At 37.5% G+C, this 17404-nt stretch overlaps 3 protein-coding genes across 3 annotated transcripts; 2 read left to right on the forward strand and 1 right to left on the reverse strand.

The window, feature by feature from the left end:
- Positions 1-379: 379 nt before the first annotated feature.
- LOC142544996 (uncharacterized) lies at positions 380-1019 on the forward strand. Its single transcript, XM_075651989.1, has 2 exons — positions 380-831; positions 936-1019. The coding sequence occupies exons 1-2, from the start codon at positions 393-395 to the stop codon at positions 941-943; spliced, it is 447 nt and encodes a 148-aa protein (XP_075508104.1). The 5' UTR covers positions 380-392; the 3' UTR covers positions 944-1019.
- Positions 1020-3310: 2291 nt separating this feature from the next.
- Positions 3311-3763, forward strand: LOC142544443 (secreted RxLR effector protein 161-like). The gene has a single exon (XM_075651489.1). The coding sequence runs from the start codon at positions 3311-3313 to the stop codon at positions 3761-3763; it is 453 nt and encodes a 150-aa protein (XP_075507604.1).
- Positions 3764-7316: 3553 nt separating this feature from the next.
- LOC142544444 (uncharacterized) lies at positions 7317-8333 on the reverse strand. The gene has a single exon (XM_075651491.1). The coding sequence runs from the start codon at positions 8331-8333 to the stop codon at positions 7317-7319; it is 1017 nt and encodes a 338-aa protein (XP_075507606.1).
- Positions 8334-17404: the final 9071 nt, after the last annotated feature.

Consider the following 17404-nt stretch of genomic DNA (forward strand, 5'->3'; position numbering starts at 1 on the left):
CCGGTCCCGTTCTTGCTTTACTTAATGAAAAGTTGACTGGTGAAATTTTTTAAATGGAAGAGTAACATTAACATTGCCCTCGTCTGTGAAAACCTCAAGTTTGTCTTAACAGAGGAATGTCCTCCTGAGCCCTCTTTAAATGCTTCTCGTAGTGTACGAGAAATTTATGATCGATGGATAGCAGCAAACAATAAAGCAAAAGGCTACCTGTTAGCTGGAATGAATGACGTGCTTAGGATAAAGCATGAGCATGTAGATAATGCTTATCAGATAATGGATTCTCTACAAGCAATGTTTGGCCAGCGATCTAGTCAATCTAAGCATGAGGCCATTAATAATGCTATGAATGCTAAAATGAGAAAAGGCAATCAGTTGGTGCGCATGTTTTGAACATGGTAAATTACTTCACTGAAGCTGAAACTCATGGTGCGACCATAGATGATGGTACACAAGTGAGTATGATTTTAGAATCATTGCCTCCTACTTTCCTGCAATTCAAGAGCAACTATATCATGAACAAGCTCAATTATAACATGACACAATTGCTCAACGAGTTGCAAACCTTTGAGGCTATTTCCATTGGAAAAGTTCAAGAAGGTGAGACAAATGTTGTCGAGAATAAACCATCTTCCTCCAAATCTAGTTTGAAAAGGAAGAATAAATGGAAAGGAAAGGGAATTCAGAAAAAGCAAAAGAATTGGAAGAGTTCTAATGACAGAAAGAAAGGCAACACTACAAAGCCCAAAGGAAAATGTTTTCACTGTGGGATTGATGGTCACTGGAAGAGAAACTGTCCCAAGTATCTCGCTGACCTAAAAGAGAAGAAGAAAGGTAAATATGATTTACTTGTTCTAGAATCTTGTTTAGTAACTATTGATTCTTCTATATGGATAGTTGATTCAGGTGCTACTAATCACGTTTGTTCTTCTTTGCAGATACTTAGTTCTTATGAAGAGCTTGTCGATGGGCCATTCACGATGAGAGTAGGCAATGGAGCAGTGGTTTCGGCAAGAGCAGTGGGAGTTGTTAAACTCAGATTTAATAATAAATATTTGGTTTTAAACAATGTCTATTTTATACCTAGTTTTCGGAAGAAATTTGATTTCTGTATCAAAATTGCATGAACAATTTTATTCGCTTTCTTTTAATAATAATGAGATTGTTATTTTAAGAAATGGACGTATGATTTGTACTGCATTAATGGAAAATGGGTTATATATTCTAAGACCAAATGAACAACCACTGCTTAATGTCGAAATATTTAAAGTAGAACATCCTGAAACTAAAAAGCAAAAGGTTTCTCATGAAGATAAAACATATTTATGGCACCTAAGGTTAGTGCATATTTCCTTAGAAAGATTAAACAGACTTGTAAAGGATAATCCTTTAAGAGAGTTAAATGTTAACACTATTCCTGTTTGTGAATCTTGTCTAGAAGGAAAAATGACTAAGAGACCTTTCTCTGCAAAGGGCAATAGGGCCAAAGAACCACTAGAGCTTATACATAGTGATGTATGTGGTCCTATGACAACACAAGCTAGAGGTGGTTATGAGTACTTTGTCATTTTTATAGATGATTACTCAAGGTATGGATATATTTATCTAATGCATAGAAAATCTGAGACTTTTGGAAAGTTCAAAAAATTTCATGTGGAAGCCGAAAGGCAACTAGGAAAATCTTTGAAATGTCTTCGATCCGATCGAGGCGGAGAGTATCTTGATACTGAGTTCAAAGATTATTTGCTAGAGCATGGTATTTTATACCAACTCACAACACCTGGTACACCTCAGCAAAATGGTGTTGCTGAAAGGAGAAATCGCACTTTGCTTGATATGATGAGATCTATGATGAGCTACTCTTCACTGCCAATTTCGTTTTGGGGTTACGCAATAGAGACGGCAACTTACATTTTGAATGCAGTGCCATCTAAGTCAATCCATAAGACACCTCTAGAATTGTGGAATGGGAGAAAACCTAGTTTATCTCATTTTCGCATATGGGGGTGCCCAGCACATGTGCTGGAAGGAAAGACTGGGAAATTGCATCCACGTTCAAAAGTGTGTTTGTTCGTGGGATACGCCAAGGGAACGAGAGGAGGTTGGTTTTATGATCCTCAAGAAAAGAAGGTAATTGTATCGACAAATGCCATTTTTCTTGAAAATGATTATATGACCGATTTCAAACCTCGAAGTAAGATTGTACTCGAGGAGTTACAAAATGATGAGATCATTCCACGTACAACAAATGTTGTTAAGGAAACCACTAACGATACCACTAAATCAAGTCAAGATATAATCTCACCTCGACGCAGTGTCTCACCTCCGCTATCGTCAAGACGAAGAGGCAAATGTTGCAGTCACTGATGGGGTGGAAGATGATCCATTGTCATTTCAACATGCAATGGAAGATCCTGACAAAGAAAAGTGGCTTGAAGCTATGAATCAAGAAATGGAGTCGATGTACTCTAATTCTGTCTGGGTTCTTGTAGATACACCTGAAGAGGTTAGACCTATTGGGTGTAAATGGATCTATAAGAGAAAACGAGGTGCAGATGGGAAAGTGGAGACTTTTAAAGCAAGATTGGTTGCAAAGGGTTATACCCAAAGAGAAGGAATTGATTATGAAGAGACTTTCTCTCCTGTAGCCATGCTTAAATCTATCCGCATCTTACTTTCAATTGCTGCTCATTTTGATTATGAGATATGGCAAATGGATGTCAAGACGGCCTTTCTAAATGGTCATTTAGATGAGAAAATCTACATGAGGCAACCAGAAGGTTTTATAGCACAAGGTCAAGAGCAAAAAGTTTGCAAATTACTTAGATCCATTTATGGACTAAAGCAAGCCTCAAGATCTTGGAACCATAGATTTGATGCAACAATTAAATCTTATGGTTTTGATCAAAGTGTTGATGAACCTTGTGTATACAAGCACATCAAAGATTATAATGTGGTATTCATAGTACTTTACGTAGATGATATTCTGCTCATTGGGAATGATGTAGAAAAATTGTCTAAAGTAAAGGATTGGCTAGCCAAGCAATTCCAAATGAAAGATTTGGGAGAAGCAAATTATGTTCTTGGAATTCGAATTGTTCGAGATCGTAAGAACAAATTGTTGGCATTGTCTCAAGCTTCTTATATTGATAAGATGTTATTGCGTTATAGAATGCAAGATTCCAAGAAAGGTTATCTACCAACCTGACATGGAATCATCCTCTCCAAGGAGCAGTGTCCTAAGACACCGCAAGAATTTGAGGACATGAGACGCGTTCCCTATGCCTCTGCAGTAGGCAGCTTTATGTACGCAATGATGTGCACTAGACCAGACATATGTTATGCTGTGGGGATAGTCAGTCGATTTCAGTCAAATCCTGGTATGGATCATTGGATAGCGGTAAAGAACATTCTCAAGTATCTTCGGAGAACGAGAAATTATATGCTTGTCTATTCGGGTAGAGATCTTAAAATAAACGGTTACACTGATTTTGATTTTCAATCAGACAGAGATTCTCGAAAGTCGATATCTGGATCAGTGTTTACTCTTGGTGACAGTGCCATAGTCTGGAGAAGTATAAAACAATCCAGCACAGCCGACTCGACCATGGAGGCCGAATACATAGCTGCTTCTGAAGCTGCTAAAGAGGCTGTATGGCTTAAGAAGTTCCTATATGATTTGGAAGTTGTTCCAAATATGGATAATCCACTCACTTTGTGGTGTGATAACAGTGGTGCGGTGGCTATAATACTCCCCCTTAGATGATTATCGACTCATTAAATCACTTCTAAGAGATGTGGGAGTTCAAATGCTGCCTCGTTAAAACCTTGTCAGTAAAAACCCAATGGAAAAATCTGAACGAAGGGAAAAGAGTACAACAATAGATACTCCCCCTGATCTCAATCATCTGAGATCCTTCAACTGATGCATCCCTATCTTGTGCACCAATTTCTTGAATGTTGAAGTTGGTAATGCCTTTGTAAATAAGTCAGCTACATTGTCGCTTGAGCGAATTTGATGGACGTCAATATCACCATTTTCTTGAAGCTCATGTGTATAGAAAAACTTTGGTGAAATATGCTTTGTTCTATCACCTTTGATGTAGCCTCCTTTTAACTGCGCAATGCAAGCAGTATTATCTTCGAATATTACAGTTGGGTCATCTTTGGCTGTTGGGAGTTCACATGATTCTTGAATATGTTGTGTCATAGATCTCAACCACACACACTCCCGACTTGCTTCATGCATTGCAATGATCTCAGAGTGATTTGAATTCGTCGCTGTTAAGGATTGCTTCACCGACTTCCATGATATAGCAGTGTCTCCTCATGTAAACACATAACCTGTCTGGGATTTAGCTTTATGTGGATCAGAAAGATATCCTGCATCTGCATATCCGACTAAAGGAGACTTTGATTTTGTCGAATAAAATAATCCCATATCAATTGTACCCCGAAGGTAACGAAATATGTGTTTTACACCATTCCAATGTCTTCGGGTTGGACATGAGTTATATCTAGCTAAAAGATTAACAGAAAATGATATATCTGGGCGAGTACAATTTGCGAGATATGACAGTGCACCAATGGCATTTAGATATGGTACTTCTGGACCAACGATTTTTTCTCCATTTTCAGGTGGTCGAAAAGGATCTTTGTTAGCATCAAGTGATCGAACAAACATTGGTGATGCTAATGGGTGTGCCTTGTCGATGTAAAAGCGCTTTAATATTTTTCCTGTATATGATGATTGATGAACAAATATTCCCTCTTGCAAATGTTCAATCTGCAATCCGAGGCAAAATTTTGTCTTTCCTAAATCTTTCATCTCAAACTCATTTTTCAAGTAATTGTCAGTTTTAGTAAGCTCTTCTGGAGTGCCGATAAGATTTAGATCATCAACATATACTGCCACAATTGCAAAACCCTCATCTGTTCTTTTTATAAAAGCGAATGGACAAATAGCATTATTTGTGTATCCTTCTTTTAACAAATATTCACTAAGACGATTGTACCACATGCGACCAGATTGCTTTAATCCATATAAGGATTTATGCAGTTTTATTGATAACATAGCCTTGGGCGCTTCACCATTTTCTTTCGATAGTTTGAATCCTTCAGGCACTTTCATATATATATCACTATCAAGTGAACCATAAAGATAAGCAGTTACAACATCCATAAGTCGCATATCAAGAGTTTCTGATACTGCTAAACTGATTAGGAATCGAAAAGTAGTGACATCCATCACAGGTGAATATGTTTCCTCATAGTCAATTCCAGGTATCTGCGAGAAACCTTGGGCTACGAGTCGGGCCTTGTATCTTACAATTTCACCATTTTCATTCCTCTTTCGTACTATATCATCCAAGATTTCTTCTTCGGGAGATTTTGAATTTTCTTTCTCTTGTACCTTTCTTTTTCGAGGTACAATATCCTTTGAACCAATTGGTCGACCACGCTTCTGGCATATTTTAGATTCATTTGCAGGTTGAATAATAGCTGGTCCTATGGGGACAACAATTTTTACAGGGATATTCTCTGCATGTATATGTGACTTTGTCACATTCTTTGTATTAAAAAAAGCATCGGGCAATTGATTTGCAATTCTTTGCAAGTGAATGATTCTTTCAACTTCTTGCTCACATTGATTATTTCGAGGATCATAATGTGATAGTGTTTTCTCATTCCAACAAATCTTTTGTTGTTCTTCGGGACACAACTTTATTTCTCCTAGATTTGAAAATTCCAATTCATCGAAGTGGCAATCTGCAAATCTCGCAGTAAACAAATCTCCTGTTAAAGGTTCCAAAAATCTAATAATAGATGGTGAATCATATCCCACATAAATCTCAAGTCTACGTTGTGGGCCCATTTTGGTTCGCTGTGTAGGTGGGAGAGGGGCTTGTACTGCACAACCAAATACTCGAAGGTGAGAAACATCAGGCTCTCGACCATAAGCAAGTTGTAAGGGTGAGTATTGGTGATAATTAGTTGGCCTTATACGAATCAATGATGCAGCATGTAATATGGCATGTCCCCACACAGATGATGGAAGTTTGGTTCTCATCAATAATGGTCTAGCAATTAATTGCAAACGCTTAATAAATGACTCTGCTAAGTCATTTTGTGTATGGACATGGGTAACCGAATGCTCAACTGAAATCCCTATTGACATACAATAGTCATTAAATGTCTGCGATTTAAATTCAGCAGCATTATCAAGACGAATTGTCTTGATTGAGTGATCTGGGAATTGAGCTCGTAATTTAATAATTTGCGCAAGTAATATAGCAAAAGCTATATTTCGAGTTGAAAGCAAACTAATATGTGACCATCTAGTAGACGCATCAATCAATACCATGAAGTATCGAAATGGTCCACATGGTGGGTGTATAGGTCCACAAATATCCCCATGAATTCTCTCCAAGAAGGTTGGGATTTCAACATCAATCTTTGTAGGGGAAGGTCTTATAATTAGTTTGCCTTGTGAGCAAGCTACACATGGATAATCATTGTGTAAAAGAATCTTCTGGTTCTTTAGAGGGTGTCCATGTGAGTTAATTATTATTCTGCGCATCATTGTTGCCCCAGGGTGACCAAGTCGATCATGCCATAATTTGAAGCTCTGTTGGTCAACAAACTTCTGGTTTGTGACAATGTTTGCTTCGACTGTTTTTATTGTTGTAAAATACATTCCAGAAGGAAGTGCACATAATTTTTCTTTTATCTGCTTCTGGCCAGATATAATAGATGTTATGAAAAGGTATTCGAAATTATTTTCATTTAATGTTTCAATATGGTATCCATTTCGGCGGATGTCTTTAAAGCTAAGCAAATTTCTACTGGATTTGCTCGCATATAGGGCATTTTCAATATATAGGCTTGTATTATTTGGTAAAATGATTTTTGCCTTTCCATAACCTTCAATAATTTTTGATGCACCCGATATTATTGTAACATTATTTTCAGCTAATGTTAACTCCAAAAAATACCTTTTATTTTGAAGAATGATATGTGTTGTACCACTATCCACTAAGCATTCATCCTGACATTTCATCGTTAATCTAAAATAAAAATATAATTCAATAAGCTAAATTCAATAAATAATGTGTAAAGCTTTCAAAGGAAATATTTTATTGAATAATGAAAACATTTATTGAATAACAAAATAAACCTCCATGACAAATCCTAAACATGAACTGAACATAAAAACGAGACCACGATAACCTAATAAACAATAGAAATTCAAAGTAGGAACAAGAGCAATGAAAGTAATTACTTATTATTTTCTAACACACCACCACCAATCAAATTATCTATATTTCCATCTGGATTAGCAAAGAATCAGAGACGTCCAAGTGAGTTATATCGATTGTATCATCATTGTCCACAAAATTTATCTCCATTTTTCCATTTTCCTTGATTGATTTTTGGTATAGATCCACAAGATGTTTTGCCGTACGACAGGTACGAGACCAATGCCCTTCCATTCCACATCTATAACATTTTTCTTCATATACTTTGGAACTCTTCTCCTTTGCTTCTTCATTATTGGAATTCCACTGCTGGTGGCTTGTTTTATGTTTCTTTCCATTTTGTTGCTGATAGTATCTTCTTTGGCCACGCTCACGCCCACGCTCACGTCCACGTCCACGTCCATTGTTATGATTTTGAGTGGAATTAGCATTTGCTTCAGGAAATGAAATTTCATATTCTTCAGGAAATGTAGTTCCATTTGCTTCAGCAAATGGTGTGGATCCAGTTGGGCGCATTTGGTGATTTTTCATGAGCAGCTCATTGTTTTGTTCAGCAACTAGTAAGCATGAGATGAGTTCAGAGTACCTTTGAAATCCACGTTCACGATATTGCTGCTGCAGGAGCACGTTTGATGCATGAAAAGTGAAGAATGTTTTTTCTAACATGTCTTGATCAGTGACTTTCTCTCCACAAAGTATCAGTGTGGAACTAGTCTTGAATAATGCAGAGTTATAGTCACTTACGGACTTAAAATCTTGTAACCGTAGGTGCATCCATTCATATCGGGCTCTTGGGAGAATTACAGTTCGTTGATGGTCAAATCTTTCTTTTAGATTTTTCCAAAGCTCTCGTGGCTCTTTCACAGTGAGATATTCGACTTTCAACCCATCATTGAGGTGATGACGGAGAAAAATAAGTGCCTTTGCACGGTCCTGCTGGAACATTTCATTTCCTTCTTTTATTGTATCTCCTAAATTCATAGAGATGAGGTGGACCTCGGCATCCAAAATCCATGATAAATAATTTTTTCCAGTCAAGTCAAGTGCTTCAAATTCAAGTTTGGTGATGTTCGCCATTGCAACTTAAAAAAAATATATATAATTAGAATCATGACATAAATAGAGTAAAATTGCATTACTATTATTGAAAATAAATATTATAACAAATTATGCATGTTACTACTTTTACTATGTAATTTTGAAATTTTGTTATTCTATTTGTTAAACTAACATCGATGCAGGTTTACATTGAGATGTGCTCAATTAATAATTTATGTATCTATTACAAATTGCACTAATTACAAATTGTAGCATTATAAACTAAAGAAAAAAATAAAACTCTTTTATGCACAATTATTCTAAATACGTAAAACAAATATCACAGAATCCTGCCCAACTTCGTAAACAAGCCATATATTTCTTGAAAAGGAAAAAATTCAACACTTTGGACTTAAAGAAATTATAATAAAATTTATGTCTTAAAAAAAATTACTCCCACACCTAGAATTTCTCACACCACAGCTGCGGTTGTGAAGAATTATTATTATTATTATTTTTTTTTGGTCAAATTGATATCAAAAATAGTGTTGTGATTGACTCAAAAATTATCATAAAACTAGTAAATACTAGTATTCACACAATATTTTAGCGACTATTTAAATCATCAAAATCAAAATAATATAAATCTTAAATAAGCAATCCAAGATATAAAAAAAACTTAAATCAAAACAACAATACATTTATAATCAATATTCTTCAAGAATATTGTCGAAACATATGATAGTTATCTAAATTCTTCAGGAATATGATAACATTATATTTTATATCAATATTATTCATAGATATTGATAGATCTTTATGATTTTAGATCAAGATTCTTCGGGAATATTGATAAATCTTATTCATCTATATTTTATTCATAGATCTATCAATATCTTCAACATAAAGTTGTGTTGTGCTACTTCAGGAGCATCAACATAAAATTAAAAGTTGTGCTTCTTCAGGAGCATCAATATAAATCTATAATTTGTGCTGTTTCGGGAGCATCAATATTAAATCTAAATATTGTGCTTCTTCAAGAGCATTCATACAAGAATAAGAATAAATTATTTATAAATTTTACCTTGAAGAGCACTCGTGCTGATAACGTGTTGTGAATAGTAGAGAATATAGAGAAGAGAGAATGATTTTTGTGTGTTTTATTCATCATTGGAGACCTCTATTTATAGAGTAGATTTACAGAACTTGAATATGTAACAATATCAATAATCATCTATAATATCTTTTCTATAATAAAATAAATATTTATCGGGATATCTTTTCCCTACCCGATGAGATTCCGAATGTTCGGGATCCCGAACATTGGATCCCGACACTTGTCAAGTACGGATCGGGAAAAAAAATTCTCAATTCTTACTGGGACGGGAATTGGGTATGAATATTACGGCACGGGTCCCGACCCTATCCCACCCCTAGTTTATAAGTCATCCAAAGTGTTTTTCCAAAATTCTAGCAGCAATACAATTTCTGTATCTCAAGTTTTATAATTTTCTTATACTCCTGAAATTAAAAACTTGGGTTATTCCAATATTCATTCATGTTTCCCAAATTAAATATTCCAAGCTTAGTTATTGACACTAGCTAATCACTAAAAAATTTGATTATTTTTATTCGAAATAAAGTTTCTAACTTGTTTTAAATTAAAAGAGAAATGCAATGTAGGTGATTTTGTTTAGAATCATACTTTAAAACTAGCATTTAATTTCCAAAATGCATATCAATTTAAAATTTTCTGCATGAAAAATGAGGCCAATTTCATTAACACCCACAAAAAAAAAAAAAAACTTCCCTAACTAAGATATGAGCAGCATGATTAATTGATCGTTCAAAAATAAAAGAAACAGATTGGATTTTTTTTTTTTTTTGAAGATGTCTTAATACAGTTTCCTTTAGAATAAAACAAGAGAAAGATGGAACGCACACAAAAGGCAACCTCGTCTGCCCACCTACGACCCTTGAAATACACACCCCTTCGGCCGTCCACCCACGCTTAAACAACTGGACACCATTTTCCCTTTCCACTCAAAAACTCACTAACATGTGATCTCACTCCCATCATCATTTCATTGCAAAAACGTGGAAAAAATTTTGAGTCCCCCGTGACCAACAAAATGCCCAAGACTCCACCTTTCCGCACTATTTTCTTGGTAGCATTATTCATCTCGCAAATCCAGCTTAAAACCTGTCCCGGGGCCTCAATTTCGGAGCTAAATCCTGTGAAAACTGGTGAATTGAATGAAATGGTGAAAAGGGTTGGTGCAGGGAAGATTGGGGAGTGCTTAGAAGCTGATTTGGAGATGGATTCCGAGAGTAATCGGAGGATTTTACTGATGCAAAAGAGGTATATTAGCTACGACACTTTGAAAAGGGATTTGGTGCCGTGTGAGGATCCAGGGGTTTCATATTACAATTGTAGAGGTCCTGGTGTGGCTAACCATTACAGAAGAGGTTGTGAAGTGATTACCAGGTGTGCAAGGGGAGATTAGTGAACCACTCAACTTAGCATATGGGCTCGTGGAATAATATGTAACATTTGAGATTTTGATTGAAGATGGTGACTTTGTATGCCTTGCAGTTGGCAGAGTTCAACTTTTCTTGGTTTTTGTTTCTTGAAGTTCGATGTCTCATTTTGGGGGCTTTCTTTAATGCTAAGTCCATTTTCTATGACCCTTCAATCTTAGGTCGATATAGAGTGTGATTTGGCTTGATTATAGAGGATATCTGCAAATCAACTTAAGCGAAAACCCTCTGTCAATGAATGCATGTATGCCCGGGCCTGTGGTTATAAAATTGAAGTTAATTTTTTGCCGTAACTCGACGAGAAATTTTTCAAAACTAAACATGTGGAGTCTAGATGCCGATATAAAGGGTAATGTTAGTAATAGAATCCGGTTAAATTACTTCTGCTGATCACTTAAATAGTTTTTGCCTTTTGTAGCGTATAAACTAAGTTTGCATCTCCAAAACTGTTGATAACATATCTAACTGTTTGATCTTTCTTTTTTTAGGGTTGATGTGGAGAAAATTCTTTGTTTTAGGCTTATGTTGATATTGGTCTGAAGTTCGGTTGAACCAGATATCATGTTTGGCTAGATGTTAAATTTTTTGGAAACTCCCTCAAAATCGGCCATGAGACAGGTCCTTCTTGAGCCTCGCCCTCGAGTCGGCCATGAGACTAGTTAAAACATTTTCTAAACTGCTCAGACTTTAGATTTGATTCCTTGACGTTTAAGCAAACCCTTGTTGGTTTTTCATGTGAGACATAATGATTTAAGTATGATACTAGGATGAGGAGTTGTCCCCATGTAGAAGAGCTTCTACGGGCAAGATTAATTTGATTGGGCAAGAAACTCATAAGAATTCTAAACGAATGTGCTATAAAGCAAGAAGTTGGGAAAGGTAGCAAGCAGATGGAGATGCAGAGCGTGAAGCTAGGAGAAACGAGGGTCGCCGTGAAGAAACACAAGCAAGGGAAGCGAGCTTGTGGGTGTCGGCCCCCCAAGAAGGCGAGCCTATGGTTGAGAGGGTGGGTGACAACCATTGAAGGCCTGACCTAGCCGAACCATAGAACGAGAGGTCCTACACTTCACACGTATGGTCCCCACGTTTTCTCTTATGAATACCAGGTTTGGTAACATCATTTATTCGTTCAATATATTAATGACAAGAAGCGCCCTTAGCTGTTGATATATCTTCAGTCTTTGATTTGAGTGTCGGAGGGGCTACGCCGGGATATCCTCCCGACCCCCTTCTATCGGGTTTTTCATGGTTTCAAGATTAGATCAGGTCCGGAGTTTGAATTCTACTAGTTTCATCGATTGGAATCGAAATCAATATTTTTACTTAGTATCGCCAATTCATTACCAAAACACTAGAAGAGGTCATGCAAAAGAATCAGAAATTCACATTTGTCTAAGATCGTGATCAATGACAAGAACATTATGAGAATGCCGAAGGTCATAAGATTCGGGTCGAAGGTACGTAGCCCCTACCAAATGGAGAGAATCCTGAGATGGAGGAGCTATGTAAGGAGATAAAAATGTTGAGGCAGCTTTTGGAGAATAGAGCTCCAACGCCGAAGAGATAGAGTCTTTTTTCCCCTACCATTTTAGAAGAAGAACTTCTTCCAAGTTTTAGACAATTAAGAATAGGAGAGTACGATGGACATACCGACCCTGAAGAACACTTGGGAAGAATTGAGAATGTGGTGTTGCATCAATACTCAGATGTGGTTAGGTGCAGGGTGTTCCTAGGTACGTAAGTGAAATTAATTCAACAATGGTTTAATACGCTACAACTCATCTTCATACGGTCTTTTGAGGAATTTTCTATGGCTTTCTTACACCGATTTGCTTGAAGCAAGAGGTGCCAGAAATATTATCTAAGCTTGTTTATAATGAAGAAACAAAAAAGTGAAACTTTGCGAGAGTTTAGCCAATACTTCAACAACGCAGGGCTAGAAATACCGACGGTTACACCTGACATTATGATTAGTGCATTTACCCAAGGAATAAAATAGAAGAATTTTTCAAGTCACTACTCAAGAAACCTCCACTAAGCTATGATGATCTTTTAGCTCGAGCAGAAATATACGTGAATCTAGAATATGCACAATGACAAAAGAAGATGGAACATAGGCAGGGAGGAAGTAGAATTGAGGGATGGAGAGAGGGAGTAGAAAGAGAGGTATGAGGGAAAGAGAAGAGGATAAGAGTAGAGGCAAACGGCAATTCTCGCCCTAGGTTTCCTTAGCTATGAATTGAGATAAAATGATGGAGGTGAGGGAAACAAAAGAGAAGTGGGAGAAATCGCAAAGGACTGAGAGGGGTCCTAAGTTACCCCCATCTGATAGGTGAGAGGGAGCCCCATCTGGAGGTCGCCCAAAGTTTCATCTGCATCTTAGGCGAGGTCGGGGTCCTCCATGAATAAACCATAGAGTATGAGAGCCGAGAAGAGAGCTAAGTGGTCAAGATGTCCCTTGAGAACCTGACAATCAAAGGAGGAGGGTGAACGAGGATAATCTTCCTACGAGAGGAATGATTAATATGATCTCAGGATGTGCTTCTGATGGAGACTTCGGACGAGCTTGGAAGGCATACTGAAGGAGGTTGGAGATTTTTTAGATATATAGGGATTTGAACTTACCACAAGATCCTACCATTAGAATTCGTTCGAAAGACCTCTGGGGCGTTGTGGCTCCACATAATGATGCCTAGTTGGTGACGATCACCATTACTAATTATGATGTGGCAAGAATCTTTATTAATAGTAGAAGCTCAGTGAATATTTTGTTTAAAATAACTTTGGATCAAATGAAAGTGAAAGATTCGAATTTCAGCCTATCTCTACTCCTTTATATGGATTCACATGACATGCTATTCAACCATTGGGTCAAATTGTCCTTCCATTATCTGTGAGGAATGATCCTCTGTGTATAAAAAAGGTGGCAAATAAGAACAAAAAACCATATGAGATTGTCATCGAGGAGTAATATCAGTAAGAACTGAAACGAAGTAAGGTAGAAAGATGGGAGTGTGTATTGACTTCGCCTTTCAGTTTGATTTTTGTGGGACTTAATCCGGCATAGCATAGGAGATCTTCAGATAAAATTTTGGGAATACTAAAACATCGGTTTCCTAATGCTCTCACTATGTACAAGTATGTTTTTTCCTTCTTAAAATCTTTGGATGGGTCGGTTTAGTGAAAGTGAGATACCACTGTGTGGTACACATCCATTCTTTAGGAAATTGGATGAAGAAGAAATATTTTCTCCAATCCTTCACATGTCTGGGTGCTCCATCAAAGATCTTGCAACTGGATCGAGAAGTTATGTAGAAATGCCCCTCTTTCGACTTTTACAAGAGAAAAAAGTAGGAGAAAGAGCTGCAATCTAGAGGAAGGTTTAGAGTTCGGAATAATACCGCAAAGCTACATATTGAGCCGAAGGCGTTGAGGGTAAGTTGGCCTAGGTACGCCTGGTAATAACTGCTAAGTTCTTGAAGGAACTCGGACAGAGGAAAACGGAAAGCTGCCTCTAGCTGATGTTGGAAAAAGGTATAGTAACCCTTGGAGCTAGATATGGTCGATCTTTGGAGGTCGGGATAATGAATGTGCCATGAAGTCCTAAGGTCTGACTAACTGGTAGGAGAAATGTTGGAGGATAGGTGGTCATATCATAGTGTATCAGCATTGACTATGTTCATTTGTTAATTCACGTGACGAATTTCCTTACTAGAGAGACTATGGTTTATGGCTTCCTCATCTTGAGAGGTTGAAAGTTCGATATTTTGTTTCTCGATTGCACAAGAGATTCTAGTCTCATCGGACTACCTAGTTCTTTCGGAATCACTTCAAGAATTAAACTGATAATCGGAGGACTACATGGATTTTAAAGGCAACTAAGCAAGTAGGGGAGGAAAATTAACTCGGAAGAACAGTATGAAAATATTTGAAGGAATAAAGGAACAAGAAAATGAACGCCGAGGCAAGATCTAGCCTAGGAAAGCAAGCATTTGTGTCATTGGACTTCACAGATTGTTGAGTAGTTGGTGGGCATGGGGAGAGGGCAAGCTGTGGGGTGAGGACGAGGGGTGATACGTCGAACAAGTGGTAGGTGAGGGACGAGGCTGCGGGCGAGGGGCAATGCACGGCAAGGGGCGAGGCTACAGGCGAGGAGCGATGAGTGGCTAGGGGCGAGGCTAGTGAGTGAAGTGATGAGAAGTTATGATATAGATAGGAGAAAATGAATGAGGGAGTTAACAAGTATTTATAGAGGAGCCCGATTCAAATCCGACTATTTAAAAGATTGTGGGTGAGTGGTGGAAAGTACATCTAAGAGATGTGTAAAAGTGATTTGACAAATACCATTATTCTTTTGTCTTGTTCCAAGATTTTAAGGATTAACGGAGAATGGGGGAAATGCACGACTCGACCACAACTCGCATTTTCAAGCCAAGATCATGATTACGGAACATATTATTGACCGATCTAATGCACATGGACTAGGGCTGTAAACGAATCGAATCGAATCGAATTTTATGAAATTTTCAGTATTCGAGCTCGAGCTCGAATTCGAATAAACATATTCGAAGCTCAATTCGAAACTCGAACTTTTATTATTTTCGATTCGAACTGAGGCTCGAGTTCGAATTCGATTCGAACTCGAATAATATTATATATATTATATATTATAATATTATATATAATATATTATATATATATCATATATATATACTTAATAATATTATATATATATATTCGAACTCGAATAATATTATATATTATATATTATATATATATATACTTAATAATATTATATATATATATAATTAATAATATTTTATTTATTTTTTAAATATAATGCTAAAGTTCGCGAACAGTTCGCGAACAATCGAACAATATAATTTTAGCTCGAATTCGATTCGAAAAATATTCGAACATGTTCGAGTTCGGCTCGAATTCGATAATTTCGAATTCGAACCAAATATTATTCGAACCGGCTCGAAAAGTTCGTGAACGTGTTCGGTTCGTTTACACTCCTAACATGGACCTCTTCATTTCGATGTTGTCCAAACTCAACGGTAAGAATTCTTTTTTGTTTTTTGGGAATCCGGGGGTGTTTTCTGTTGGATAATTTGATGCTTAATGAATGAAAAATTAAACAAGTTAATCAATGTGTTTGATTGGAAAAATTCGAAAAGAAAAACGAAGCTTAATGAACGAATATTAAGTTCGGTGGTTCTGAATTAAACTCGAAACAAGTTCATTGAATATTGAAAAAACTTCAAACGAGTAGTCGATACGTGTAAGGGACGAAAAAAAAAAAGAGCTCGGTGAACAGTAGCATGCGCGCACCTGCGCGCGGATCTGGCGCAGGTGCGCGCGCCTGCCTGCCGAGAAAGTGGCAGGCGCGCGGCCGCGCGGGTCTACGCGCAGCCACGCGCCTGCTACTGGCAGGCAGGCGCTTGCCTGCCGAGCGCTGCCGAGAGCTCTCGGCAGCTGGCGCGCTCCTGCCGAGAGCTCTCGGCAGGCGCTGCAGCGCTCGGCAGCACGCGCAGGCGCGCGCGAAGCGTCCAGGACGCGTCCCTTCGTAATTTTCAGACGTTTTTTTTTCATTTCTTTGGCATTGTTTGATGTTTGTGATCAGTTACAATGGCCAAGGGACATCTCCTATGAATGAATGATCATGTCTCTTCACATGAAAAACAATAAATGGTTGATTTTTGAAAAAAAAAAAAAAACACTTTTAACATACACATTATTTTCAAAGCATATGCATATTGTTCTTCCTCCTTCTTGAACAAGAGAGAGTTCCATCTATTTCTTTGTGATAGAACTTGAATATTTGACTGCTCATTATTCAAGTATTGTATTTGTATCTTGGGAGAAGATTGCCACAAACTCTAGCACATTGTGAGGGAAAATTCTTCTTAAGGAGAAAGTGTTCAACACTTGCCTCTACAAAGCCATTTTCTTTGTCTTCTTCTTGCATTTCCTCTCAAATTTGAATACCCCAAATAACAATCTTAAGAAGAATTTGATTACTTGATCATTTTCAAGAAGAATCTCAATGGAATCATTATCTACAACACCACATCCAACCTTTGCACAAGGAGAGAAACCGGAAAAGTTTTCTGGTGCGGATTTCAAAAGATGGCAACAAAAGATGCTCTTCTATCTCACAACCTTGAGTTTGTCAAGGTTCTTGAAGGAGGATCCTCCCATAGTTGCTGAAAACGAGACAGACACAAACATGAGGGCCGCTTTGGATGCATGGAACCAAAGTGACTTCCTGTGCAAGAACTACATCCTCAATGGACTTGACAATGCATTGTACAATGTGTATTGTCAAGTCAAGACCGCCAAGGAACTTTGGGATATGCTTGATAAGAAATACAGGGCGGAGGATGCGGGGTTGAAGAAGTTCATTGTTGGGAGATTCTTGGACTACAAGATGGTGGACTCAAAATCCGTGATGAGTCAAGTGCAAGAACTACAACTTATCTTGCACAAGATTCATGCGGAAGGAATGAGTCTAAGTGAATCCTTCCAAGTTGCTGCATTGATCGAGAAACTCCCTCCATTGTGGA

Source organism: Primulina tabacum, chromosome 5, assembly GCF_025594145.1.
Source record: "Primulina tabacum isolate GXHZ01 chromosome 5, ASM2559414v2, whole genome shotgun sequence".
Lineage (NCBI taxonomy): Eukaryota > Viridiplantae > Streptophyta > Magnoliopsida > Lamiales > Gesneriaceae > Primulina > Primulina tabacum.